Source organism: Cuculus canorus, chromosome 8, assembly GCF_017976375.1.
Source record: "Cuculus canorus isolate bCucCan1 chromosome 8, bCucCan1.pri, whole genome shotgun sequence".
In the NCBI taxonomy this organism is placed as follows: Eukaryota; Metazoa; Chordata; class Aves; order Cuculiformes; family Cuculidae; genus Cuculus; species Cuculus canorus.
The window spans coordinates 32,065,922-32,092,450 of record NC_071408.1 but is presented as its reverse complement, the minus strand read 5'-3'; the positions used below and the strand labels follow the sequence as shown (position 1 = coordinate 32,092,450).

At 45.7% G+C, this 26,529-nt stretch overlaps 1 protein-coding gene across 1 annotated transcript; it reads left to right on the top strand.

Annotated features, from left to right (window-relative positions):
- Nucleotides 1-956: 956 nt before the first annotated feature.
- On the top strand, nt 957-25,678 carry LOC104055206 (vitellogenin-2). The gene is made up of 36 exons (XM_054073178.1): nt 957-978; nt 1,684-1,734; nt 2,076-2,096; nt 2,284-2,435; nt 3,351-3,602; nt 3,747-3,908; nt 4,045-4,193; nt 4,528-4,678; nt 5,349-5,506; nt 5,589-5,754; nt 6,572-6,697; nt 7,403-7,621; nt 8,019-8,236; nt 8,343-8,440; nt 8,989-9,113; nt 9,752-9,853; nt 10,407-10,526; nt 10,626-10,815; nt 11,149-11,242; nt 11,843-12,028; nt 12,729-12,873; nt 13,630-13,858; nt 13,938-14,113; nt 14,370-14,672; nt 15,621-15,668; nt 15,829-15,915; nt 16,411-16,623; nt 17,230-17,372; nt 18,756-18,894; nt 20,181-20,316; nt 21,520-21,706; nt 23,919-24,029; nt 24,490-24,580; nt 24,661-24,820; nt 25,095-25,256; nt 25,407-25,678. Exons 1-36 carry the CDS (start codon nt 957-959, stop codon nt 25,520-25,522), a joined length of 5,208 nt encoding a protein of 1,735 aa, XP_053929153.1. The 3' UTR covers nt 25,523-25,678.
- The last annotated feature ends 851 nt before the right edge of the window (nt 25,679-26,529 follow it).

The following is a 26,529-nucleotide window of genomic DNA, read 5'->3' as shown; positions in this document are numbered from 1 at the left end:
CCGAATGTAGGACTCCACGTGGGGTCTCACCAGCGCGGAGCAGAGGGGCAGAATCCCCTCCGTCGCCCTGCTGGTGCCGCTGCTTTGGATGCAGCCCAGGATTTTGAGACACTGAACAGGAACCTTGCTGCGTCTAATCAGCCATCACAGCAATGCTCTTCTTCCTGCACAGCCACTGACCTCCCCTCATCTCTGCTTGTAGCTACATGTAGTTATGCCATAATATATTGGCTTTTGAGCATCAATTACAGCCACCAGCAGCTCTATACTCAAATCCTGTAGCTATGTTTACCACTTACCCAATCTCCAAAGATGTGACACAACCCACTGGTGAATGGCTTGGCTTTTCTATTGTGTGCCATCAGCTTTACAAGGGAAGGGGTTAAAACAAATGGGACGGTGCTGGTAAAAACATGTTGAAATATTTGCTATGCTTTAAAATTATTATTTTTTTTAACCCTACAGATGCAATCTTTGATCCAGGAAAAAAAATCCACAGTTTATCAGACTTCATAAATAATATTCAAGCTGCTAATTATAAAAAAACATCAGTTAAAGAACATTATAAAAGCTAAGCTGTCTTGGATACGAGCCACTGATTTGTTGATGAGATACAGAATCCAGTCCCTTCCCACAGGAAGCCGGGCAGGACCTTCAGTTCCCCACAAATGGAGGAGAAGGTTACTGAGCGTGGTGGCTGCACGGTGCCAACGTGTAACCCCTCAGTCCTGGGACTGCCGTAACCCTCACTGTGCAGGCTCCTGATGGAGGTAGTGCTCCATCTGCTCTGGTCAAGCCCAGCTGCAGAGGATCCAGGGACCTGGCCAAACCATGGCACCAAGAGCATCCTGAAGGACCTGTGAGGCTGCACCAAAGGGACAGGGAAAATGCCTGCTGATGGGGGAAGGAGACCCCGCTGTGGGGTGAAGAGTTTGCCTCTTGCTGCTTGATGTCAAATGAGTTTGGGTAAATCCCCCTGTCGATGCCTTTGTAAACCAAGTGGTTTGTGTCTGTCAGACCCATCAGCCTCATCTATTCCACCTCACAGGTAAAATCCTCACCGACACCCACCTATGAGTAATCGCATCCATGAAAGGGGTTGACACATTCGCCCCAGAAGAGAAGGTAAGTGAGGGAAGCGTAAGTGTCAGTGAGGCTCATCCTTGGCCTTCGTGACGATGATGGGAGGCTGGTGGTACTGGGTGACGTTCCTGTCCCCAGAGAGCAGTAACACGGGTGACGGCCCGTCCTGCTCGCAGTATCGGTGTGGTGTCCCAGGAGTGCTGCCTGGGGATTTTGCACAATCCCGCTGGGGCACTATCAGTTAGATAAGCTGTGCCGGATGGTCAGGTCAGGATAACCTGGACAAAGTCAGCAAAGACTGCAATAACACCAGGCATTTCTAGTGAATGAGGATAATTAGTAGTTTTTCTTACACAATAAATATTTTGGCTTTAACTACAATTTAGTGCTTTTAAGCTCTTGCTCCCAAAGGTACTTTCAGTGCATTCAGTTGGTGAAATAAGAACAAAAGTGCTCGTGATGGTTTTGGCGTCCAACACCTTGCCCCGACCCCTTCTCCCTCAAAGGGAGGTTGATAAAAAGTTAATAACTCAACAAAATTCACTGTGCCTGTTAATAATTCTTCTATAAAAGCTGCACATTTTCCCCTGCAGCCTTCAGTCGCTTTGGGCATGAAGGGACTCATCCTGGCCCTGGTGCTCGCCCTTGTGGGTAAGTTGAAGCTTTAGCAGCATTGATGAACTGTGATGGCCACTGTGGTCCTAAGAAAACTGCATCTCCTCGGGGCATTTCAGGGGTGTGCACAGCTTAGTTTGCTGAAGCCTTTTATAACTTCAGCTGTAAACTCTTAGATGTCTGTGCCTAAGCTTAGCAGCAGGGGGAAAGCCAAGCGAGCAGCAGCTAGCGAGCAGGGGTGGTGTGGGCTTGGTGTCCCTTGGTGCACCTCGGAAGCCCGTTACTGGTGTTTGCCAACCATCAGTAAATGAATAGTAAATGAAAGGACCCACAGAGATAAGGGGTTCTCATGCATCCTTCTCTTTCCTCCCTCACAGGGGGCCAGAAGCAAGACCTCGGTAAGTGCGTTCCCACCACCAACCAGCAGCTCCCATGCCGCCCTCCCCTATGACCGTGCCTTACCCACTGCTTGCATCTATTTTTCAGCAGTAGCACGCTCACCCTTCTTTGCTGGGATGGTTCTTGTGAGTAACATCACAAGAGTCACAGCGAAGGAGGTGTTTCTGTTATTTTTTTTTTCAATAGAACCTGTCTTTCATACTGGCAAGACCTACTTGTATGGCTACGAGAGCTTCATCCTTCATGGGCTGCCTGGCAAAGGCCTGGCGACGGCAGGGGTGAAGCTGACCTGCAAGCTGGAGATCAGCCGTGTGTCTCAGAGCGACCACCTTCTCCAGGTAAATCACCATGGAGGTGGGACTGCATCATGGGGCTACACACTTTCACACTTGCAGGCTGGTAAAGTAAATGACAAGAAGATACAGAGCTCACACAAAAGCTTGGCGCCCTCCCGGGTGCCAAGATCATAGAATCATAGAATGGTTTGGATAATTTGAGACAAGAGGCAAAACACCCTTGCGGAATTGATTATAAATGCCTAAAGTGAAACAAAGCACAAGATCCAGAGTTTCCACCTTTTCACTTCTATGTCCAAGGGTGGGAGGTGCGGATGTACGTGTTTTAGATATGGATGTGCACGTAGGCACACATCTCCCACTAGGTAGCAGTCAAGGACTTGTGTGCACACTTTGCAGCTTGATAAGCTCCAAGTGATGACAACCACTTCCAAAGACAGAGACATCAGCTCCCACAGGACCCTTTTCCATGGGAGGTCTCGCAGTCACCTCCGCCTCCCCATCAGCTGTGCCAAGGCTTTGGCACTCCAGCATGTGCTGTAGCCGGAGCAGCAGCTGAAATTGTTCCCACGTGTTTGGGCAGCAGCTCTACTGATGGCTTGGCTGCCTTGTAGACTGAAGGAAGATCTCACTTGGACATCTGGGGAAAACAGGCAAGTATCCTTTCCATACCGACTGCTGGCAGCCTGTGTTTCACTCACCCAGCTTCACCACACTCGGTGAAGTTTAGAACGCTGCTTGCACGATCTTATTTTTCTGGCAGAAATCCTTCTTGGAAACTGTGTTTTCAAGGACTCTTTCTAGGCCAGCACAAGACTCGGAGGAGAAAATGCTTCCTGCAGTGTTGGACAAGTGGCCTGTGTGCAGCCACGGACTAGAAGTGTCATATTTCTCTCTTATTGCACTATTTCAAACTGCTGGTGAACAAGCTGAACATTCTCCCCGTGTTTTTCACAGATTCGGTCACCAAAGCTGGAAGAATACAACGGCTTCTGGCCCACTGACCCCTTCACCCCGTCTCCAAGGCTCACCAAGACCATTGCTGCGTGTTTAACCCAAGCCTTTAAGTTTGAATACACGGAGGGAAGGGTTGGAAATATTTTCGCCCCTGAGGACTGCCCCATCCTGTGCACTAACCTAGTGAGGGGCATTCTGAACATGATGCAGATAACCATCAAAAAGTCACAAAATGTGTATGAACTACAGGAGGTTTGTTTTTTTCCATTCTGATTTTCCTTTTCTTCTCATTTTACTCTTTTATAGCAACTTCCCCGTACGTACAATTCCCAGCCAATTTTCTTTCTGTTGCTGTTTCAAGTGGAAAGTTCAGTGTGTTCAAATCGATATTCACAGGCTGGGATTGAAGGCATCTGCCAAACCAGATACGTTATCCAGGATGACAGCAAGAATAGCCGTGCCACTATTTCCAAAAGCAAGGACCTGACGGACTGCCAGGACAAAGCTGTGATGGACATGGGAACGGCGTACCTCCGCCCCTGTCCCACCTGCCCCCTGGTACGAGCAGCACAGAGTCCTGCTGCCACCCTGGGGCAAAAACCAAGCATTCATGCATGACATTGATGCTACCAGGGATGTTGACTCTGTGCTACCAAACATTCGTATTTCTGAGTAGATCTCTTTGCACTTCTAGAAAGTCAGAAACATCAAGGGCACGGTGATGTTCACTTACAAGATGAAGTATGACAACAGCAGGACCTTGATGACGTCTGCTACATCCGAGCAGGTGTACCTGATCTCTCCCTTCAACGAACCCAACGGGGTAGCAGTCATGGAGGCAAGGTAGGCACTTTTAGCTGTGATCACCAGAGCCAGGAGATGCTTAAAACGTATTTACTCTTCATTTGTTAGTTAGCAAGAGGTATCTGGCTTGTGGGCTGCAAAGGGCTGAGGCACCGTACCTCCCTCGGGATGCCCAGCCACATTCTGTGCCCTGCAAACTCTAATGAAATCTCTCACCAGTCCTATGACATTCCGAGAAAATCCTGAGAGGTGCACGATCCGTTGTGGTCAGCGCAATGGTCCTGCTGGGTACCCCTCTCCAACCGCTGTACGCGTCCTCTGAGCACACCATGCAGTTAAAGGCTACCGACGCATTTCCTTCTCTCCCTTCAAGGCAAGAATTGTCTTTGGTCGGCATTAAAAGAGCTTCCGCCAGCGTACCAAAAGCTCGGCTGCAAAACCAAGGGAGTCTGCGTTATCACTTCTCAGGAGAGGTACTCCAGATGCCCATTCCTCTACTAAGGATTAAAAATCCAGATTTACAGGTATTAGAGGCTTACTTGTCACACTCTTTCATTATTTATAAGGTTAATAGGTGGTGGGATATTTTTTTATAATTAGCAGGGCATGCAGTGATGAGAGGGAACAGTTTTGAGCTGAAAGAGGGCAGATTTAGGTTAGATATTAGGAAGAAACGTAGATGTTACTGCATTGTAAATGTAAATTTTATTGTACCAGAATACAACCCCCCTAGACAGGAGGCTATTCATGGGGACAGGCTGAGGGAGTTGGGGTTGTTCAGCCTGGAGAAGAGAAGGCTGTGGGGAGACCTTAGAGCAGCTTCCAGTGCTGAAAGGGGCTCCAGGAAAGCTGGGGAGGGGCTCTGGATCAGGGAGTGCAGGGATGGGACAAGGGGGATGGTTTTCGGCTGAAAGAGGGGAGATTGAGATGAGGTTTTAGCAAGCAATGTTTTGCTGTTCAGGTGGGGAGGCCCTGGCCCAGGGTGCCCAGAGCAGCGGTGGCTGCCCCATCCCTGGAGGGGTTCCAGGCCAGGTTGGATGGGGCTTGGAGCCCCTGATCCAGTGGGAGGTGTCCCTGCCCATGGCAGGAGGTGGGACTGGATGGGCTTTGAAATCAATTCCAATCCAAACCATTCCATGATTCTATGATTTTAGACACTGATCCTTCCAACTGTCTGGTTTTTTTCCGCCACAGATATCAGAAACACTGCGGCAATTAGGGCAGAAGGATGAGGAGGAAGCCGCTAAAGAAGCTTCAGTCAGGTTCTTGGAAATGGTCCAGCTTTTTCGTATAGTGACCCTCGATCGAATTGAGTCTTTGTGGGTGCAGTTTGCCAGCAACCCTCCCTACAGGTAACCGCACTGCCTTCAGCCCTGACTTCCAGTCAGAGATGTGCTGGGCAATAGGAATAAAGAATCCTTGTTTCCCTGGCAGGCCCTGGTTCCTGAGTGCCATCTGTGCTGCTGGAGCGACCGACACATTCCGATTCCTGAAGCAAGAAATTCACGATGGGAAGCTGAACACCTGGGAAGCAGCCATGGCTCTCCCTCTCGCCTTCCATTTCGTTACACCCAACAAGGAAACCCTGCAAGTTGCTTCGGTGAGCGCAGCTCGTTCTTCTTTCCGTTTCCCTCTCCTGTCTTTTAAAAGGTGGATTCACAGGATTATAAGTGAAAGATGCAACAGATTCAGGGGCTACAAGGAAGCTGGGGAGGGACTGTTTACAAAGATGTGGAGCGATAGGATGAGGGGCAATGGGTGTAAACTGGAGAGGGGCAGATTTAGACTGGACATAAGAAGGAATTTCTTCACAATGAGAGAGGAGAGGCACTGGAACAGGTTGTCCAGGGAAGCTGTTGCTGCCCCGTCCCTGGAGGTGTTCAAGGCCAGGTTGGATGGGGCTTTGAGCAACCTGATCCAGAGAAACGTGTCCCTGCCCACGGCGGGGGAGTTGGAACTGGATGATCTTTAAGGTCCCTTCCAACCCAAACCATTCCATGTTTCTATGATTTACTTCTAAATGTGTAAAATGCAAGGCATTATCAAAAATGCAGAATGCTTTAAAGAAAGGCTTCCAAACACTCGTGACCAAAATTTGATAATGGCTTTGATATTTTATGTTAAAACCCACCAATCCTAGGAAAATTGTGATTGATTTCTTTTTGCTGAAATAATCTTTTTTTAAATAGAAAAAAAACCCCAAGAAAATAGTATCAGACAACCAATATCTAAAGTACATTCAGTGTAAGTGGAGCAAGTGTATTTACTTTTACCTTAGCTGAATGACTAGCATTTGATGTAACTTCTGAAAATATACAGGAAAAATCCAAACCAATTTTATTCTCTAATCTAGTTTTCACAAAACACCGGCTTTAATTACTCGAAACATTAACAAATGCTGCTTCTTTCTTCTGTAGACTTTTCTGACTTGTCCTCAAATCCAGAAAGCACCGATGCTTCGAACACTTGTTCACCTGGGATATGGTAGCATGGTAAATAAATACTGTGAGCAGTCTTCACTTTGTCCAGCTGAACTTCTTCAGGTGGGTGACCTTCATTTCTTAAGAGGTGAAGAGATGTTTTAAACGCCTCTAATTTTGCTCTCACAATGCAGGCAGTAAGGTAACTGGCTGCTTACATGCCTCGCTCCTAGCTGTGTTTGCCTGCAAAATTGCAAAGAAAGAAGGAAACAATGAGGTGATGCTCTTAAACTTGCAACAGATGCTTTGGTGCAGGCATCCACCCAGGAGCATCTCCTGTACTCAAGCATAATTTAAAATCAAGTAATAGAATCATGGAGTCATAGAATTGTTTGGTTGGAAAAGACTTTTGAGATCATTGAGTCCAACCTTACCTGTCCACTGCTAAACCGGATCCCTAAGCGCCTCATCTACCCATCTTTTAAATCCCTCCATGGATGGGGACTCCACGACTTCTCTGGGGAACCTCTGCCAATGTCTGATAACCCTTTCAGTAAAGATATTTTCCCTAATATCTGATCTGAACTTTCGCTGGCACAGCTTGAGGTCATAGTAACAACACTGTGCAAGAAGAAAACCAAGTTTGCTTGCCTGACTTTCCACATCTGGTATCCTGACAAAGTGGTGAGATATTTCCTGCACGACGAATCTGAACAGCTTTACCCAGGGGTCTGCACCGATGTTTTGTTTGCCACGGCAATGCTTATTTTTATGCATTATGACAAGTTTGTTACCTGATAAGATTAACACAGCCTGCTCTGTTTTCAGCCACTCCATGACCTTGCTACCGAAGCCACCAGCAAAGGTGATGCCAAAGACATGGCTTTGGCCCTGAAAGCCATAGGCAACGCAGGGCAACTGGCCAGCATCAAACGCATCCTGAAGTTTTTGCCAACATTTTCACCTGCTGCAGCCTCATTACCGAGCAGAATCCACACTGATGCTGTGCTGGCCTTGAGGAAAATTGCCAGAAAAGACCCTATAAAAGTAAGTGAATTTTATTATTCAGTGTCTTAGAGGGTATGGTTTGAATTGATTAAGTGATGCGGGGATAATAAAGCCATCAGCTAATGTTCACAACTCTGGGCAGATGACTCAGTTACTAAGAAAATTGTCTTCTTTCCCATACTGCAGATTCCTGACATCACCCCATCCTTGCTGATCGCTTGGGTTGCTTTAGGCATGGTAACACTGGGCCCATCGCTGACGGCTGTTTCTTCCAGCCCTGCTCACTGTTCCCCCAGCAGTATCTCCCTTTTCAGTGGCAGGTTCCATGCTCAAGTCTCTCTTCAGGGTTGTGTTCACCATTCACTGCATATCACTTAAGAAACACTTCTCACCGTCAAGTTTTGAGGTGCTCACATGTTCTATCTTCCCCCTACAGGTAAGGGAGATCTCCCTCCAGGTCTTTATGGACAACACCCTTGCTCCTAAAGTCCGGATGGTGGCTTGTGTTGTCCTCTTTGAAACCAAGCCCGCTCTTCCAACTGTAACAGCTCTGGCCAGTGCGGTGTTGACGGAGCCCAGCTTGCAAGTAGCCAGTTTCACATATTCACACATGAAGGCTCTGGCAGTCAGTAGGGTCCCACAGCTCTATCATCTGTGAGTAGTGGAAGAAGTACATTTTTTAGGTTGCAAATGGTGATGTATATTAAGACTTTGGTCACAGGTGACTGTCTTCACGTGACTTTAACTCTTTATTACTTAGATCTGCTGCTTGCAACATTGCCATCAAACTACTGAGCCCACGATTCGACAGACTGAGCTATCGTTACAGCAAGGTCATTCACGTCGGTGGTTACTCCTGTGAGTACCAGCTGCCCTTTTCCAAGCTTTGGCTTCTGTATCCAAATGCCTCTGTTGCGTTCTGTGGTGGTCTAGTGCTCACATGGTGTGATGGTGTTGGTGACATAGTAGTCTAGCGGTGGACTTAACAGGGCTGGATTGATACTTGGACTCAATCTTAAAGGTCTTTTCCAACAGAAATCACTCTGTGATTCTGTAATCTTCATCTAAAATCCTATCACAGGCTGTGAGTTTAGTGCATTGTTGAAGCAGAAAATGCACAAGAGCCTCCTAACAAGCAACAACACGCAAGGATGTCCTGCAACTCTCTGGGTGTCTACTGATGAAAGCGGTGCCTGCTCGTGGACTTGGGGCTCCTCCTTCAGTCACCGTAGATGTGTTTACTCTGTCCTACAACAACTTTCTGCTCTCAAGGGTGGCAGCTTGAGGACCTGTGGGACTGCGTCCTTGCAGAACCCCTTGTGCCCTACTACAGCAGGTACCTTATGTGCACCAGACACCTTGGAGACCCTAACAAAAATCTCTGCTGCTTTTTATTCCCATGACAGCTGAATATCAGGCTGGTGCCATTTGGAGGGTCTATCTAATGAACAGTCCCAGCACCGTGTTTCCATCCGATGTAATCACAAAAGTAAGAGGATATTATGCAAATACTGCAACAGATATTATCGAGGTAAGTGTTCCATAAAAATAGCAAGCCAGCCGCAGGCAGGATTACTTGCTAAGCCATTTGGACCTTGATGTAGTGTTTAACTCCATCTCTGGCTGTGAGGGTGCATGTGGAAAAGAAAAAGTAGGTAATTATTATGATTCTACTTAGGCTTTTTTTATTCGGGCCTCTTCACACATACACTTGTCAACGAACACATTCAGTACAGGCATGGAAATTTAGGAAAACAGGAAAGCTTATCAAGCAGAATATTCATCTGCATAAGTATTTTGCATGCATAAGGGTGTTTTGCATAAGTACAGGGATGCTGTTGTATCTGAAATTAAATTTCAGCCAGCAGTGCAGCCCAAGCAGCGCGAAGCTCCGTGTAGCAGCATGCAGGCATTTCCTCAGCTTCTTGGGCAAGCTTTGCAGCCTGTGTTGCCCTAAAATTATCCCCGCTGACTAATTCAAAGCTGGCTCAGCATGTCTTTGGCATCTGCAGCCATAGCCTGCAGTCATCTGCCAGGGAGACAGAGCCTTTTAAGTGCAAAGCCTTTATGAAGCATGTCCTTAGAGAGGAACCCGTGAGCCTAATACTAGGTACAAAGGTTTTCTCTGGGTCTCTTTTGGGCTGTGACATCTGACTGTGTTTCCTACAGGTGGCTCTCCGGTCACAAAGTCTAACCGAGCTTATCAGGAAGCAGAACATTCCTTTTGCTGAGTACGATACGTACAAAACACTGGAGGAACTCGGTAAAACAGTATGTCTCTACGCACCGTTCTGCTCTCTTTGCAATACAGTTGCATCATCAACCCAACAAGCTGCCTCTTTGATGTTCCAGTGAGAAAAGAGTCAGTCATCCTGTTTGGTCATGGAAAGATGCTCTTACATTGTATTTATGCTGTCAACAAATGCCATCTTTTCACTCAACAAGTGTCAGCCCTTAATATCCAGTACAAAAGAATATAGTGATGCCGGTAGAAAAATTTATGTGTTTCAAGTGTCAGTAAGTGGTTGCTCTTCTCTTTTAAAATGATTATTGAATAAGATTTTTGTCCATGAGAACTTGGATGTCGCCCACTCCTTACAGCAGCAAAAATTACCAAGTCCTTACCTCATCATTATGTGGGGAAACTCCTCCTGAAGTCAGTTATGCAACATCAGAAGGGCCACATTGATTCAGACCAGCAAGATGTCTTAGTTTTTTGGCTAAGGGACCATAGGTAGCACTCTTCACACCCTGCTGAACTGCTGTATTTTGAGTGACATTATCTGCTTCTTTCATTTCTCCACATCTCTCCTTAACACCACAGCTTCTGGGATGGAAAGAACTACCTACTGAAGACCCTCTGGTGTCCACTTACATCAAAGTATTGGGCCAAGAGATAGCTTTTGTTGACATTGATAAAGATGTCATCCAGCAGACCATGACGGTACTGACAAAACTGTTGTCTCTTTTGTCTGCGATGTTGAATAATTTTCCTTCCCTGTCTCTTCTCACCTACTTTCCTAACCTATTTCTTTGCTTTCAGAGTATAAAGAGATCATCATACTGGGAGCAGGTAGTCAAAAAAGTGGTGGAAGAGGTCCAGCAAGGCATTTCAGGCCGATGGACCCTGCCGGCGATGGTGGGCGATCTGCGTCAGGTTGTCCCCACAGTGGTTGGCGTGCCACTAGAGCTCAGTCTGTACAGCGTCGCCCTGGCCCAGGCTGCAGCTGATGGTGAGCTTGAGATGCCAAACTGAGCAGTTTCCCCACCATAACTATAGTTCTAATCCCTCTGTTGAAACAAGATCCCTCTATAATCTTGAAAAATACTCTTGTAACATGGAAACCTTAGCGTTCAGCTACTTCCAAAAGGTCTGAGAAGTAATTAGCTCACTTCACTGAGGATATATTTGTATAACTCTGGTTTGGAGTAGCAATCTTTAAATAATAAACAATTTCAAGCCCTAAAAGCACTGCCTGTGTGTTAACTACTCTTCTTATTGCAAGCATTGTATCTCCGGCATTTATTGTTTCTCTGCTCATATCATTTCGGTCTGTCTTCTGCAGTGGACATACGGATATCACCACCATTATCGGACAACTTTAGACCCTCACAGTTGTTGGAAAGCAACATAGATGTTTATGCTGACATCAAGCCAAGGTAAAGCGAACACATTTTCACATACACCCACACAAGTATTGATACTTATATCTAAAATAGATATGGGATCGCATGTTGGTGTACTGGAGCCTTACTTGTCCCAGGTTTGGGAGGCTGAGCTAGTCCAGAGCAGTGAAGCTGTGAGAAAGCAATTATGTGCTGCTTTACTGCTGCAATTAACTTTATCTGATTCAATTAACTGATGCTTTATGACCCTGCAAACATAGCAACGTGCACTGAATCCCACAGGATGCTCTGCCATTCTGCTGTTGCTAAAAAACACTCACATCCATACCTGCTCAGTGACTAAAGATGCTAAGCTGTAAAGATATATTTGCTTACGTACGGATTGCCCTCAAGCGATGTGTTAGTGAAAAAGCAGAGAGAGGGTCTCTGTTAGCTTTGTTTGTCAGATAATTCCCTTCCCTTTCTCCAGTGGCACTTCAGCTCTTTTTATATCCTGTTATGACACATCCCTTCACCCACCAGTAGTGGCTCTCACAAGAAACAGAACACTGTGAAAATGCAATTTTGCACTTCAAAGTTAAATGTGTGCTTATTAATCTGTGATTCCGCGTGGTCTTATTCCCATTTCTTCAGGGCATATTTTCATATGATCGCAACAATGGGGATTAACACCCAATACTTTCAGAGTGGTCTTGAATTTCACGCAGAGTTCACTGCCAACACTACAATGAAATTTGACATGAGGATAAATATGAAAGAGAAAAATTTGAAGCTTGAAACCCCTCCCTGCCATCAGGAGGCTGAGCTCGCAGCTGTGAGGTATAGAAGAGCTCGTTGCATTTTGGTTCTTAGGTGTTGTTGATTGTGAGCTCCCTGTTGTAAATATTGAAAGTACAACTCCTTGTTTGCCTCTGTCATACTCTCTGGGGAGACCTTAGAGCAGCTTCCAGTGCTGAAAGGGCCTCCAGGAAAGCTGAGGAGGGGCTCTTGATCAGGGAATGCAGGGATAGGACGAGGGAGAAGGGTTTTCAGCTGAAAGAGGGGAGATTGGGATGAGATCTTGGGAAGAAATGTTTTGCTGTGAGGGTGGGGAGGCCCTGGCCCAGGGTGCCCAGAGCAGCGGTGGCTGCCCCATCCCTGGAGGGGTTTAAGGTTGGAAGGGGCTTTGAGCAACCTGATGCCATGGGAGGTGTCCCTGCCCATGGCAGGGGCTGGAACTGTATGGGCTCTAAGGTCCGTACCAACCCAAACCATTCCATGATTCTTTTTTGCACTGGCAAAGACTTTTGAAAAAAATAAAATTAAAAAAAATCGAAAACTCTAACAGTACCGGTGACCTCCGTGTCTCTGACGCACTTGAGAAGGACTTGAGTCAGCTGATGAGATCATTACTGTGTTAGAGGCTTAATGCTCATTAACATACAGAAAAGTACAGAATTGCCCACATGTCTCCGGTATTAAAGACACCGGGGGTAAGAAAAATCCGATGTTACTTGTGTGCCATTTATCACCTCCACAGGAGTGAAGTTTATGCTGTTTCAAGGAACATGGAAGAAGTAGATTCTGAAAAGAGATCCCATATTGTTCCCCAAGGAGAAGTACCAAGTATCGCTGACCAGCCATTTCAACCACCTGAAGGATCTTCAGGAGCTGAAAGCTGGAAGGTAAGGAGGCCTCTTCCCACGTGTATGGCAGGCAGGTAGAGATCCGACTGCTCCTTGGTGGGGTTGAACACCCCCAAGGCAGCAGCTGGGCTCGCACCAGGTCACAAACACAGAAACCTAGGGATTCAACAGGAGTATCCCAAACCAAACCCAAGTCCCAGTGGATTCAAGACACTCCCTTTCGTGGTCTGCTCACTCTTATCATCTCACGCAGATTGTGTTGCTGTGACAGCATTCCTCCCTAGCCTTTACAGTCATAAGGAGGGTGGGTGAAATTCACATCCTTTGAACAATATCCCCTCTTTTCTGAGCCAGAGCAATGTGGAGAAGATGGCTTTTGGACAGGATATACATTTTCTCCCCAAATCCTGAGGGAGTCCCTGCAGTGGATGGCAGAAGCCCATTCTCTTTCGTGCTTTTCAGCTTTGGAGACTGGCAGGGGAAGGATGTATTAAATTGCAACAGGAGGGGTAATAGCAGAGAAATAGCTTCTCCAAAGAGCCCTGCAGGTTCTCATTAAGAAGTTTGTTTGTTAAACACTGCCTGGGAAAGCCTGGGCAGGAGATCTGTCCCCTTGCATAGGAATTTGAAAGGAAATCCACTGCTTCCAGCACTTGGGTCTCTAATTTAACTTAGTGCTTCCTTACTTAGGCAAGACTGTCATCATTCTCTTCACTAATAGGAAAGATTTTGGGAGCTGTGACAATTCTTCTTTGTGAAAAATGTCTTTATTTGCCATATTTTTCTTTCATGCAGCAAAGAAATATTCCAAGTGTGATATCCAAAGGATACCAGCAAGGTTCAGAAGAGGCACCGCACCACAGCGTAGGAGGAAGATCTTACACGCAAAACATCTGTGCAAAAGTGGAGAGTTTGGGATGCTCTGCTTGTCTCAGCCTAAAGTCACGAAATTCTGCTTCCTTAAGAAATACCTACCTGCATAAATTAGTTGGAGAACTTAAAGCCAAAATAGTTTTGAAGCCAGGTACAGTCCTGACAGCAAGCTTTTCTGTCAATCTCTGTGCACGCTGCTCAAGCATGGCATGTAAGTATCTTGACTTCAGTTCATACAGATGCTGATATTGAAAAAATCCAGCTGGAAATTCAGGCAGGATCGAAAGCAGCTTCCAAAATAATCGATGTAGCAAGCTCGGGGGCTAAGGAAGAGGATAAGACATCTCCATTTGAGGACATTAAAGCTAAACTGAAGAAGATTCTAGGCATTGAAAATGTATTCAAGGTAAGAGACTGAGCAGGGGAGGGGGGAATATTTTGCCAGATATGAAGCCAAGGGTTTCCAGTTGGAAAACTGGCACAGGAAAGCAAGGATGGGGCTGGGAGGAATGAGTCAAGGTGAGTTCCGGCACAGCTTCTCCAGTGTGCGGAGCTGGGAATTTGCATTTCCTTGAAAGCCTGTGGTAAGCAGTTTGTGTGACACTCAGAGCAAGGTCACAGAACAAGCTGTCAATCAATAACCCTTTGAACTGTTTTTGGAGGTCTCAAATAAAACACTTAAGAGACGAATTCACAGAACACACGAGGCTGCAGCTACAGACCCCTGGGCATGGCCCAGTGCAGCCCAGCTCTCCGATTCATCCTTTTCTTCCACTGCCTCCTCTGCTGATGAGAAAGAACCTGGAAATGACGACAAGAAACATGAAATACAGAAATCTAGGAAGAAGCGTGGCAGCAGCAGCAGGAGTGTTAGCTCTGCTAGCAGTAAAACCTGCAGTAGCAGTGGAGAAGACCACTCTGGGGACAGGCACTGCAGTGGGGACGGTGAATATTCCAACCAACAGGTAACTCACCCAGGCTGGACTTTTCTTATGTTTCTTGTGTTTCCTTACATCAGGAAAATAGAGGAGGGACCAAAGAAGGAGAAAACAGACCACAGAGGGTAGCTGTTGGCTGCAGGATGGGACCTGGGGGTGCTGGTGGATGAGGAGATCAGTACAAGCCAGCAATCTGCGCTCACAGCCCTGAAAGCCAGCCGTGTCCTGCATCCAAAGCAGCGGGACCAGCATGGGGAGGGAGAGGGTTCTGCCCCTCTGCTCGGGTCTATTGGGTTCCCGTGTCCAGTTCTGGAGTCCTCAGCACAGGAAGGACATGGAGCTGTTTGAGCGAGTCCAGAGGAGGACAGGGGAATGATTCAAGGGCTGGAGCACCTCTGTTATGAGGACAGGCTGAGAGAGTTGGTGTTGTTCAGCCTGGAGAAGAGAAGGCTCAGCAGAGACCTTAGAGCAGCTTCCAGTGCTGAAAGGGGCTCCAGGAAAGCTCGGGAGGGGCTCCTGATCATGGAGGGCAGGGAGAGGATGCGAGGAATGGTTTTAGGCTGCAAGAGGGGAGATTGAGATGACATCTTATGGAGAAATGTTTTCCTGAAGTCGTGGCTGCCCCATCCCTGGAGGGGTTCCAGGCCAGGTTGGATGGGGCTTGGAGCCCCTGAGCCAGTGGGAGGTGTCCCAAGTTTGAACTGGATGGCCTTTAAAGTCTCTTCCAACTCACCCCATTCTGTGATTCTATAACCATCTAGCAAAGGTTTCTCAACTTTCTCATCACTCTGGATCTCTGAAGTGTTTCAGTTCAGAAGTTGCGCGTTTCAGAAGATTTCAGTTTAAAATATGTAAAAAAAAATAATTTTGTTTTGCCTTATTTTCCATAGTCAGTACTGGACTTCTAAATACATTTGCCAAAAGTCAATTCTTTGTCTTCTCTTAGATGTTCTTACATATTATTTGTTTCCACAGGCAAGTCTCCCTATTTACCATGTTTTGTTCAAGCCCACGGATGAACAGGTACATTTACTGCACACACTGCGAGAAGGGCCTACAGCTGCTCTCACTGTTTTTGCAGCAACGAGATCTTAGCTCTCTGAGAATAAAAATATGAAAAATTCATTCTGCAACAACTCCCAGTGGGAAACAACTTGCTTCAAGGCCATTCTATTTTTTTCAGGACCCAGGAAGAGAAGCCCTGAACAGCAGCATCAGCTCCTCCTCTTCTTCAGCCAGTGACGGAGGCACCTCTAGAGCCGTATCCCAGGTGAGTGTGTTAAAGTCAGAAATAAACTGTGCCCAGAAAGCCAACCATGTCCTGGACTGCATCCAAAACAGTGGGACCAAACCTCTCCTGGTACAACTTGGGGCCATTTTCCCTCGTCCCATTTCTTGTTACTTGGGAGCAGAGACCAACACCCACCTTGCTACAACCTCATTTCAGAGAGTAGAGAGGGACAAGGTCACCCCTTAACTTCCTTTTGTTATAATGAAGCTACTTTATAAAATGATTCCTGAAACTGTTGGTCTACTGACATAGGTTGAGACAGGTTTTCCTTGAAAAACTGTGTCAAAACTACATACAAACTGAATAGATGGAGCAATGATCTATGATGCTGTCCCATACATTACATAAAACGACTTCTTGAATGAAACTTTACCTTTACTTTTTCCTTTTCCTTTTTATCTCTATGGTTTTAATGTGGTATTTTTCATGCTTTATTTACACCTTTGGTCTCTATTTCCTCTCTACTGGCTTAAGCCTAAATTCTTGGGAGACAACAAGCCACCAGTGCTGGCTGTGATCCTTCGTGCCCTCCACAGAAACGAGCAGCCAACAGGATTACAGCTCGTGCTGTACACCGATACACAACCCACGAGATTGAGCATGCAGGGGTTTGTTTCAAGCATCACGGGACCAAGCAGATGGAAACTCTGTGCGGATGCTTCCCTAATAAATTCCCATAAAGTACTGGTGAGTTTAACGTCATGATGAGCCCTCATCTGGAGTATAGTGTCCAGTTCTGGAATCTTCAACATAAGAAGGGTATGGAGCTGTTGGAATAGGTCCAGAGGAGGGCTGCAAAGATGATCCGCGGGCTGGAGCACCTCCTATATGAGGATAGGCTGAGAGAGTTGGGGTTGTTCAGCCTGGAGAAGAGAAGGTGCCAAGGAAACCTTATAGCGACCTTCCAGTGCCTGAAGGGGCTATAAGAAAGCTGGAGAGGGACTGTTTACAAAGGGTTGTAGTGATAGGACTAGGGGGAATGTCTGTAAATTGGAGAAGGGCAGATTTAGACTAGACTTTAGGAGGAAATTCTTCACTATAAGAGTGGTGAGACCCTGGCCCAGGTTGCCCAGGGAAGTTGTGGCTGCCCCATCCCTGGAGGTGTTCAAGGCCAGGTTGGATGGGCCTTGGGCAGCCCTATCTAGTGGGAGGTGTTGGCAGGGGGGGTGGAACTGGATGGGCTTTAAGGTCCCTTCCAAACCAAAGTATTCTACGATTCTATGTTTGGTAAATGAAATATAATGATCTTACTAGGTTTCATATGAAATATATATATATATTCTTCTCTACTAGGGTTCTCTTAAATGGGGTAAAGATTGCCAGGACTATCAGATTGCTGCTCGGATCACAACAGGGCAATTTGCTGCGTATCCAGCTACGCAGATGAAGCTGGAGTGGCCAAGAGTACCTTCAATAGTCAAAAGAACTGCAAGATGGTGAGATTTTATCCTGAGTTCTTGAAAAATTCCCATGTCAATGCTCGAGATAATTACGGACATAGTATTGCAATTTCTGAGCTGTAAAATTTCCCTTAATCAGTAGGATATTATAAAATCAGATTACATGTATCTGTTTGTTCTATGTATTCATTCCCCTCAAAGTGAATTTTAGAATCATAGAATCATTAACGTTGGTCAAGACCTTTAAGATCATTAAATCCAACCATCAGCCCAACACCACTGTGCCTGCAGGAAAACCACTTGACACCAAGGGGGTGATGGGATTCACCTAATCTATCATAGGCTTTTAAGGCGCCTGAATTTGGAAATTGGTCTCCTGATGCTTCTTAATTGATGACAACTCAGAGGAGAAGCCTAACCTTGGCTCTCTGGTGGTGTCCATCTACTACTGACTGTACAGAGAGACTAATTTCCTAACGCAGCCACCTCACCCTGGCTTCAGAAAAAGGTGACACAAATACTTCCCATAAGTTTTGTTGCACACTAAAGTGCAAACGTTGTGTGATGGTTAGCATAAGAAAATTGTCCTGCTGGATTCAGTTCACATACATATTTACCACTCTACATTTAATATCTACTGTATGAATTCATTCATTTTATTCACACATGCACTTGCCTGCAATAACACAGACGCTCACATCAAAGCCTCATCTTTTGTCTGAGTGCTATCAAAATACAGGCACATACACCAATTCTGTTATCTAAATATGCATGCGAGACAAGCTTTCACATGAAAAGCATGCAGGATATTTGTTAATAAATGCCTACTGAAGAGGATAATTTTTTATATCAGATTGAATTTTTTATATTAGATTGAAGTGCTGTGATCTGCCCTTATTAGAGGGGATGAATCCATCAAGTTGGCTATCCTGGAGCACAGCCACAGAACTCAGCTTTTTTTTCTGCTCTTTTTTAAAGCAATATTGTCTCTATTTCTCTGAGTCCCTGTGAGGGAACCCAATCACAGAGATCCCTCTGTCAACTCATTGACCATTTTAGTGGTAGAAGGATCCTTGCTAAAAGCTACCACTGCAGGACTGACACATTGCTACGAGGTCATCTACCTTTTAGCATGTTAGTATTTTAGGTTTTATATAATTGGTGCCTATTTTTAACTCTGAATGTGTTTGAAACAAGGTGGCTACACTTTTTTTCTCATATCACTCTGCCATCCAGTCTCCTGAAGATTGTTTAACCCCGTTAAAACCTGCCTGCCCGCCCCTCCTCCCATACACAGTACCACGTATTACCAAACCCTGATACAAAGCATGTCTCACACTAATGCACGTTACTTTATGTTTGAACAAATAATAACCTATCCTTCCAAAACCAGCTAATTTTAATCATTTCCTTTTCCAGGTTCTACTCATTTCTTCCAGGAGCTGCATATCTGCTTGGGTATTCCCAAAGGCAACAGCATGGTCCGTCTCACCAGGCAACCTTGGTTATTGCTCTGACATCTCCAAGAACCTGTGACGTGGTCCTCAAGCTACCTGAGGTAACTATTTCTGCTATCTTGCTCACAGCCCAGAAAGCCAACAGTATCCTGGGCTGCATCACAAGAAGAGTGGCCAGCAGGTGGGGATTCTGCCTCTCTGCTCCGCTCTGGTGAGACCTCACTTGGGGGAGACCTGCATTCTGTTCTGGAGTCTTCAGAACAGGAAGGACATGGATCTGTTGGAGTGAATCCAGAGGAGGCCACGGAGATGATCCGAGGGCTGGAGAACCTCCCATATGGAGACAGGCTCAGAGAGTTGGGGTTGTTCACCATGGAGAAGAAAAGGCTCTGTGGAGACCTTACAGCAGCCTCCAGGACTGAAAGGGGCTACAGAAAATCTGGGGACAGACTTTTTAGCAAGGTCTGTTGTGACAGGACACGGAGGGATGGTTTTAAGTTGAAAGAGGGGAGATTTAGACTGGATATAAGGAAGAAGTTTTTACATTTAGGGTGGCCCACACTGCCCAGGGAGGTGGTGGAGACCCCATTCCTAGAAGCATTCAAGGTCAGGTTGAATGGGGCTAAGAGCAACCTGATCCAGTGGAAGGGGTCCCTGCCCAGGGAGGGGAGTTGGACTGGATGGCCTGTAAAGGTCCATTCCTACCTAAAGCACTCTGTGATTTTATGATTCTTTTATCCTGAGGCATTCACGCGGTTGGTTCCATGATGAAAATATCTCACAACACATTTCTCTTTCTCACACAGCATGCAAACACATCAAATAAGAAACAGGTTGCAGAACAATCATCATGATTGATAGCACATGAAGAATAACTTATTGAAAAGACTTCTCCTCCCCAAATCTTCAGGAAGATGACAGATTTCCTGTGTCTTGGCAGGGGGGTTGGAACTAGATGATCTTTAAGGTCCCTTCCAACTCAAACCATTCTATGATACTATAACAAACCCAGGCTGTAGGGAAGCATGATGGCCAAATAGCAGCCCTCAAGGTGTAGGCAAGGAGAAGGTGTGCATCTCAGGCACACCAAGAAAATTATTGGGACTGTGAGCAAATGTGATGTACAAGTCCCAAAAAGCTGCAAGCAAATGTATATGAAACTTCATTTGTAGCACTGCTACTCCGTATGTTGCAGATATGTCAAACTGCTCAGATATTTTGTGTTATAGACAGAGGACTCGATTTCTTTTTAGGTGTGACCTAAGTCTAGATTCTAATTGAGATCTCAGTCATTACAGACCTCTTTGAACACAACAGGAAAACGCTATCTCATCTCTACGCTGTATTTTGCATTTACATTCATGTTTGTTTTCTGACTGCTTTTCAGCTCACAATTTACGACAGAGCCATCAGGCTTCCCCTGCCATTCCCTTCGAGTCCCAATACTCCGATTTCAACACCGCCATCCCCTGACCAGAGCATCTTGTCCCAAGCAGCATTTTCAATCCTTGACAACCTCAAAGGTCAGCAATTAACTGTCTGCACAAGCACTGATTGACTTGGCTAATTTTGTAGATGTGATTTATACTTTTGACGTGACTTGAAACCATTTTACATTCACTTATAAGAAACAGTTCGTCTTCAGAAATAAACGTATCTGTATGAAATTCCGTGAGGCTGCAAAGACAAGGAAATTTATATTAATAAGATAAAATATTCAGCTGTATGTCAAACATTGATCCCAAAAGCATCCATTCCCAAATGCACCCATTCCAGCCTCACCACAGAGATTGCTCATGAAGAACAAAACATTGCAAACTTCATGAGAGGGATATCCATGTGACCTCAAATTTGGGGTGCTTTGCTTGATGACAGCTGTTACATAGAAGCTAAAACAGCTTTAAAATTACCTACCCCTTAATTTGACTTCTTGGACTTGATTTTGAAGGGATTATTGTTTCATTCATGCTGTATTAAGAGCTAATCACATTATACTTAGGGTAAATTTTTAACGGAAAAGCTTTCTGTAATCCTGAGATAAGGAGTCACATTTCGGTTGAAATCGGTGGGCTAATATCATAGGTATGCATAATTCTTTGGCAAACACCAAAACTAGTCCATATGAATTAAAATTGCTGTAAAAGAATTTCTAATCAGAGCTGGTAGGATTTCCAACAAGATATCACTACAGTAAAAAAGGGAGACGTTTATAACATTTACTCTCCCTTTTTTTCCTCCTCATCTTCTCAACCTGATCGAGTTGAAGATGTCCCTGTGCACCTCCATGGTCCTTTCCAACCCAAACCATTGAATAATTCTATGATTGTTACTAACCCTGGGTATGACTCAATAAAGGCAGTGGCATTTTAGTGACTTCCCTCTAGAGTTAATGGTATGTGAATTGTAACAGCATTTGAGAAATTCTTTTAATGACAACAAAGCTATAAAAGCCAAAAGGCCACAAAGACAGAGTTGCACCACCTGTGAGCAGAAATTACCTCACACGATGACTGACTCATGAGTGGGCTGTGCTGCTCTCTGGGGACTGGCAAAGTTTTGCTTTCCTATTACTACAAACCCAATATTTCAACTGTAGGAATCATTTTGCTTTTACGTGGGAAGGGAGAAAACTAGAAAATTGTCTTCTTTAAAGAAATTACAAGTCTTAAAATAGAATAACTCACACGAAGTACAAAGGCCTTGATTTTGACTGATTTTTTTTTCAGCTCGTTGTTCAGTTTTCCAAAACACCATCACAACCTTCAATGGAGTTGAATTTAACTACTCAATGCCTGCAAATTGCTACCATGTCTTGGTGCAGGACTGTAGTCCACAACTAAAATTCCTGGTGACGATGAAAAGACTCAAAGAATCTGCAGACCTTACAGCAATAAATGTCAGACTCGCCAGCCAGTAAGTAATTGCAATCTTAATGACAAATAGATGTTGAGATGAGCACGCTATAAATGTGAAGAGGAGATTGAACTCTTGGGAGGGGTCCAGAGGAGGCTACAAAGATGATCCAAGAGCTGGAGCACCTCTACTATGAGGACAGTCTGAAAGAGCCGGGGATGTTCAGCCTGGAGAAGGCTCTGAGGAGATCTTAGAGCAGCTTCCAGTACCTGAAGAGGATCCAGGAAAGCTGGGGAGGGGTCTTTTTACAAGGTCATGGAGTGATAGGATGAGGGGGATCTCGCTTTCAATTGGATGGGGGAAGATTTAGATTAGACATTATGAAGAAATTCTTCATGCTGAGGGTGGGGAGGCCCTGGCCCAGGCTGCCCAGAGCAGTGGTGGCTGCCCCATCCCTGGAGGGGTTCAAGGCCAGGTTGGATGGGGCTTGGAGCCCCTGATCCAGTGGGAGGTGTCCCTGCCCATGGCAGGGGGCGTGGAACTGGATGGGCTTTAAGGTCCCTTCCAGCCCAAACCATTCTATAATTGTTAGGGCAGACTGGTGCTAGCGTAAGACTCACGCAAAACTTACTGATGTCAATGGAAAGATTTCTAGGAGTGTCACTGGGATTTGAAACTTCATCTTGCAAAAATGCTTTTGAAATATAGCCGAGGTTCCCAGGAACCTGAAATCTTTCCTGCTTAAAATTCTTCATTAATTTGTTAGCATGTAACCATTTCATTTCAGTTCTTAGTAATTAGGTAGACACATAAACTGTAAATCCAAAAGGGAATTTTGTAGTCATTTAGCCTGGTCTCACACACTAAGCTAATAATTAGAACTAATTAGCATCCACAATCATGTCAGCAGAGATGCTGAGAAGTGGACATAGTTAAAGAGGGAATTACTTATCCCAGATTAGAGGTACTCCTTTAGGTCATCCTTTGGAGCACAATGTTCTAATCTATTTGAAATTAACTTAAGACACGCTTGGTTTCACCTTGGAGCAGTCACCTCTGCCATCGTAGGTCCTTCTTCAAAAGTGTAGTCTGATACTCCAAGCTGTATGGGATTATGCATAGCAAAATCATTGTGGGGAGTATTCTTCAAAGGGCACAAACTGGCTTTGATCTGTAAGGTTTCATTACAAGTAATTATTTATTTTTGAAAATCGTTTCATAATGTTGGAGAAATAGAGAGAAACTGGTATTCCCTGCACCTGTTTCATGGAAGAACAGAAGGATGCTTGTTTTATAGACTGTGTCTTTAGAGATAAAGACATTCCTCGTCACTGCATCATTCCTGGTTCTTTCATACAATGGATGGACTTTTGATGTGCTTGAGCTTCCTATTTCTTCATTAGAACAAATATTGCTCTGAGGAAAATACTACAATACACAGACTATTCAGGCCATGAGAGAACCACAGCAGGGAATCCGATCTTCCTTTGAAACGTAAAGTATCTTCAGTCTACGTGAACGCAATAGCAATTATATTGTCCGGCAGCAAGGGTCCTCTGGCCTGGTATCTTCCTACCTGAACCATGACCACAACCAGACATTCGGAGAGGAGTAAAGCCAGGGAGAAGTGTCTTGTGAGCACTCCTCCTGGCACGCTTTCCTGAGCTCTCTCAATCCTCCTCTCAAAGGGCAGCAGGTGATTCATGCCAGAATGATACGAGCATGGAATTGGTCCAGAGGAGGCTACAAAGATGATCAGAGGGATGGAGCACCTCCCATACAAAGACAGGCTGAGAGAGTTGGGGTTGTTCAGCCTGGAGAAGAGAAGGTTCTGAGGAGACCCTATAGCAACCTCCCAGTACCTGAAGGGAGCCTACAAGAAAGCTGGGGGGCGACAAGCGGCTTGTAGTGATAGGATGAGAGGCAACGGGTATAAACTGGAGAGGGGCACATTTGGACTAGACATAAGGAGGAATTTCTTCACTATGATAGTGGTGAGGCCCTGGGACAGGTTGCTCAAGAAAGTTGTGGCTGTGCCACCCCTGGAGGTGTTCAAGGCCAGGTTGGATGGGGCTTGGGCAGCCAGATCTAGTGGGAGGCATCTCTACCCATCATAGGGGGGTTGGAACTAGATGATCTTCAAGGTCCCTTCCAACCCAAACTATTCTATGATTCTATGATCCTGCAGTGTTTGTTCTACCAGGACTAGAAATTTTGAGCTGAGTAGGGTGAAGAAGAAACATTTCTTTATGCTCATTTCCTTTACTTAAAGTGAGGTCGACATGTATGTTTCTGATGGACTCATCCAGCTGAAGGTTAATGGTGTTCAAGCCCCGACAGATGTTCCGTACACATCTAATCCTGGTAAGAGCCTCAGCTTTATGTTTCGTTTGATCTTTTCTGATCTTTTGAAGAAGAGAGGACATGATCCTGCAAACACTTCTCAAGATAAAGATCGCCCTAATTTGAGAAACAATTAGGTGATTTTAGCATACCTTCAAGCTGTCTTCAGGAGCTGGACTTGATGATCCTTGTGGGTCCCTTCCAACTCAGGTCATTATTTGATTCTATGATTCCAGCTTTCACAGCGGGTGGCAAGAAAGTTGAGCAAAGAAAGAGATGCTGATCCTGTGTATCTTTACACAAATCAAATGATGCCACCACTGTCATAAGGCTTCGGCTTGTTATAGAGCGCAGTATGCTCTTTCTCATTCCCCCCATCTCTTTCAAGATACATTAAAACCACATAAAATCCTCAAGAATTTAACAAGTGGTTCAGGTTGGACCTCAACACAACTCCTTTTAAAAGAAATCCCTTTTTACTCCTTCATTGCAGATGCAAGCATGGTGATCAGCAGCGAAAAGGACGGCCTGTCGCTAAAAGCCACGGATTATGGCTTAGATAAACTCTATTATGATGGGCATAGGCTGGAGGTATTTTTTTGAATCATTTTCGGTGCTTTTACTTTCTGAAGAAAAAGATGTAAGTACATCTCTTTGTTATTTCCACAAAGATTCAGGTTGCTTTCTGGATGGCTGGAAAAACATGTGGTATTTGTGGAAAATATGATGCTGAGAAGGAAAGGGAATATCAAACGCCCAGTGGATATTTAGCTAAAGATGCAATGAGTTTTGGTCAGTCCTGGATCATCCCAGAAGACCCTTGTGCTGGAGGTACTAAGATTTTAATGTATATTAATGTCATTGTCTTTGACTCATTAATTAGTCACATGATTTATATTAATTGTAGTACAATCATGTTGTTTTCTTATTATTTTTCACTAATTTTGAAATGAGTTCCACCACCTCCCTGGGCAGCCTGTTCCAGTGCTTCACCATTCTTTCAGTCAAGAATTTTCTCCCGATATCCTTTTAATTCTACAAATTAAGTCCAAAAAGTTATTTATATATATTCTGTAGGTGCTTTAAGAGAATTCATCTTTTACAGCTTGTAAGCTGCAGCGCAAGTTTGTCAAAATTGAGAAGCCAGTTGCATTTGAGAAGGTGGCAGCAAAATGCTTCTCAGTGGAGCCAGTTCTACGCTGTGCAGAAGGTTGTTCAGCAACCAGGACTGTTTCCGTCTCCGTCGGCTTCCACTGCGTACCTGCTGGTGAGTCTGCAGCATGGGTCCTTGTGCACAACACAACCAGAATGTCCAGCTGTGATTCCATGAAGAACCGTGAAGAACCGTGAAGAACCGTAGCTCGATGTATAAAACCCACCTCACATGATCTCTTTTTTTCTCTTTTCTCACTTACAGACTCCACTTTCAACCTGGAAGGACAGATTCGGTTAGATCAGAAGTCTGAGGACATTGTAAGCACTGTTTCTGCTCACATGGCGTGTTCCTGTCAACAACAGTCGTGCCCGGCATGACCCCCACTTCACATGCCAGGTGTCCATCAGCTTGGACAGCCTGTGACCCTGTGGACACAGCTGGTTTGGACAGAGACGATAAAGCCCTGTTCCCTTCAGGAGCTCTGTTTTTCTTCAGTTATTTTGAGATGTTGAAAATAATTCTGGACACCCTTCACCGAGTTTGATGGTTTAATAAACTGTTGCTTTGGGAATGTGGTCAGTCAAGGTAATACTTCTCCGAACAAGCTGATCTGCTCGAGGCCAGGGATGCCCTGCAGAGGGATCTGGACAGGTGGGATCCATGGACAGGGGTAAATTGTATGAGATTCAACAAGGGCAAGTGGTGGGTTTTGCACTTTGGTCACAACAACCCGGTGCAGCTCCAGGCTTGGGGTGGAAAGCTGCCTGGTGGAAAAGGACCTGTGGGTGCTGGGCAACAGTGACTGAATATGAGCCAGCAGTGGCCCAGGTGGCCAAGAAGGCCAATGGCATCCTGGCTTGGATCAGGAATGGGGTGGCCAGCAGGAGCAGGGAAGGGATTGTCCTTCTGGTGAAGTTGCAGCTCGAATCCTGGGTTCAGTTTTGGGTCCCTCACTCCAAGAAGGACATTGAGGGGCTGGAGCGTGTCCAGAGAAGGGAACAGAGCTGGGAAGGGGCTGGAGAACAGGGGTTCTGGGAGCGGCTGAGGGAGCTGGGGCTGCACAGCCTGGAGACTAAGAAGCTGAGAGGAGACCTCGTGCGGCTCCCTGACAGGAGTTTGTGGGGAGGTGGTGCTGCTCTCTTCTCCCAAGTGACAAGTGGCAGGATGAGAGCAAATGGGCTCAAGTTTCACCAGGGGAGGTTTACACTGAATGTTCGGAAAACCACCTTTGCTGACAGAGTGGTGCAGCCCTGGCAGAGGCTGCCCGGGGCACTGCGGGAGCCTCCATGCCTGGAGGGGGGGGGGGGGCAGAAAGCGCGTGGATGTGGCACTTGGGGACGGGATTTGTTGGTCACGGTGGGGCCGCGCTGCGCGGCGCAACGCA

Coding starts and splice junctions, on each gene's coding strand:
- LOC104055206 (XM_054073178.1), top strand. CDS start 957: ATGAGTTTGGGTAAATCCCCCT. Junction 12,029..12,728: donor GCTGAGCTCGCAGCTGTGAG/GTATAGAAGAGC, acceptor TCACCTCCACAG/GAGTGAAGTTTATGCTGTTT. Junction 12,874..13,629: donor CAGGAGCTGAAAGCTGGAAG/GTAAGGAGGCCT, acceptor TCTTTCATGCAG/CAAAGAAATATTCCAAGTGT.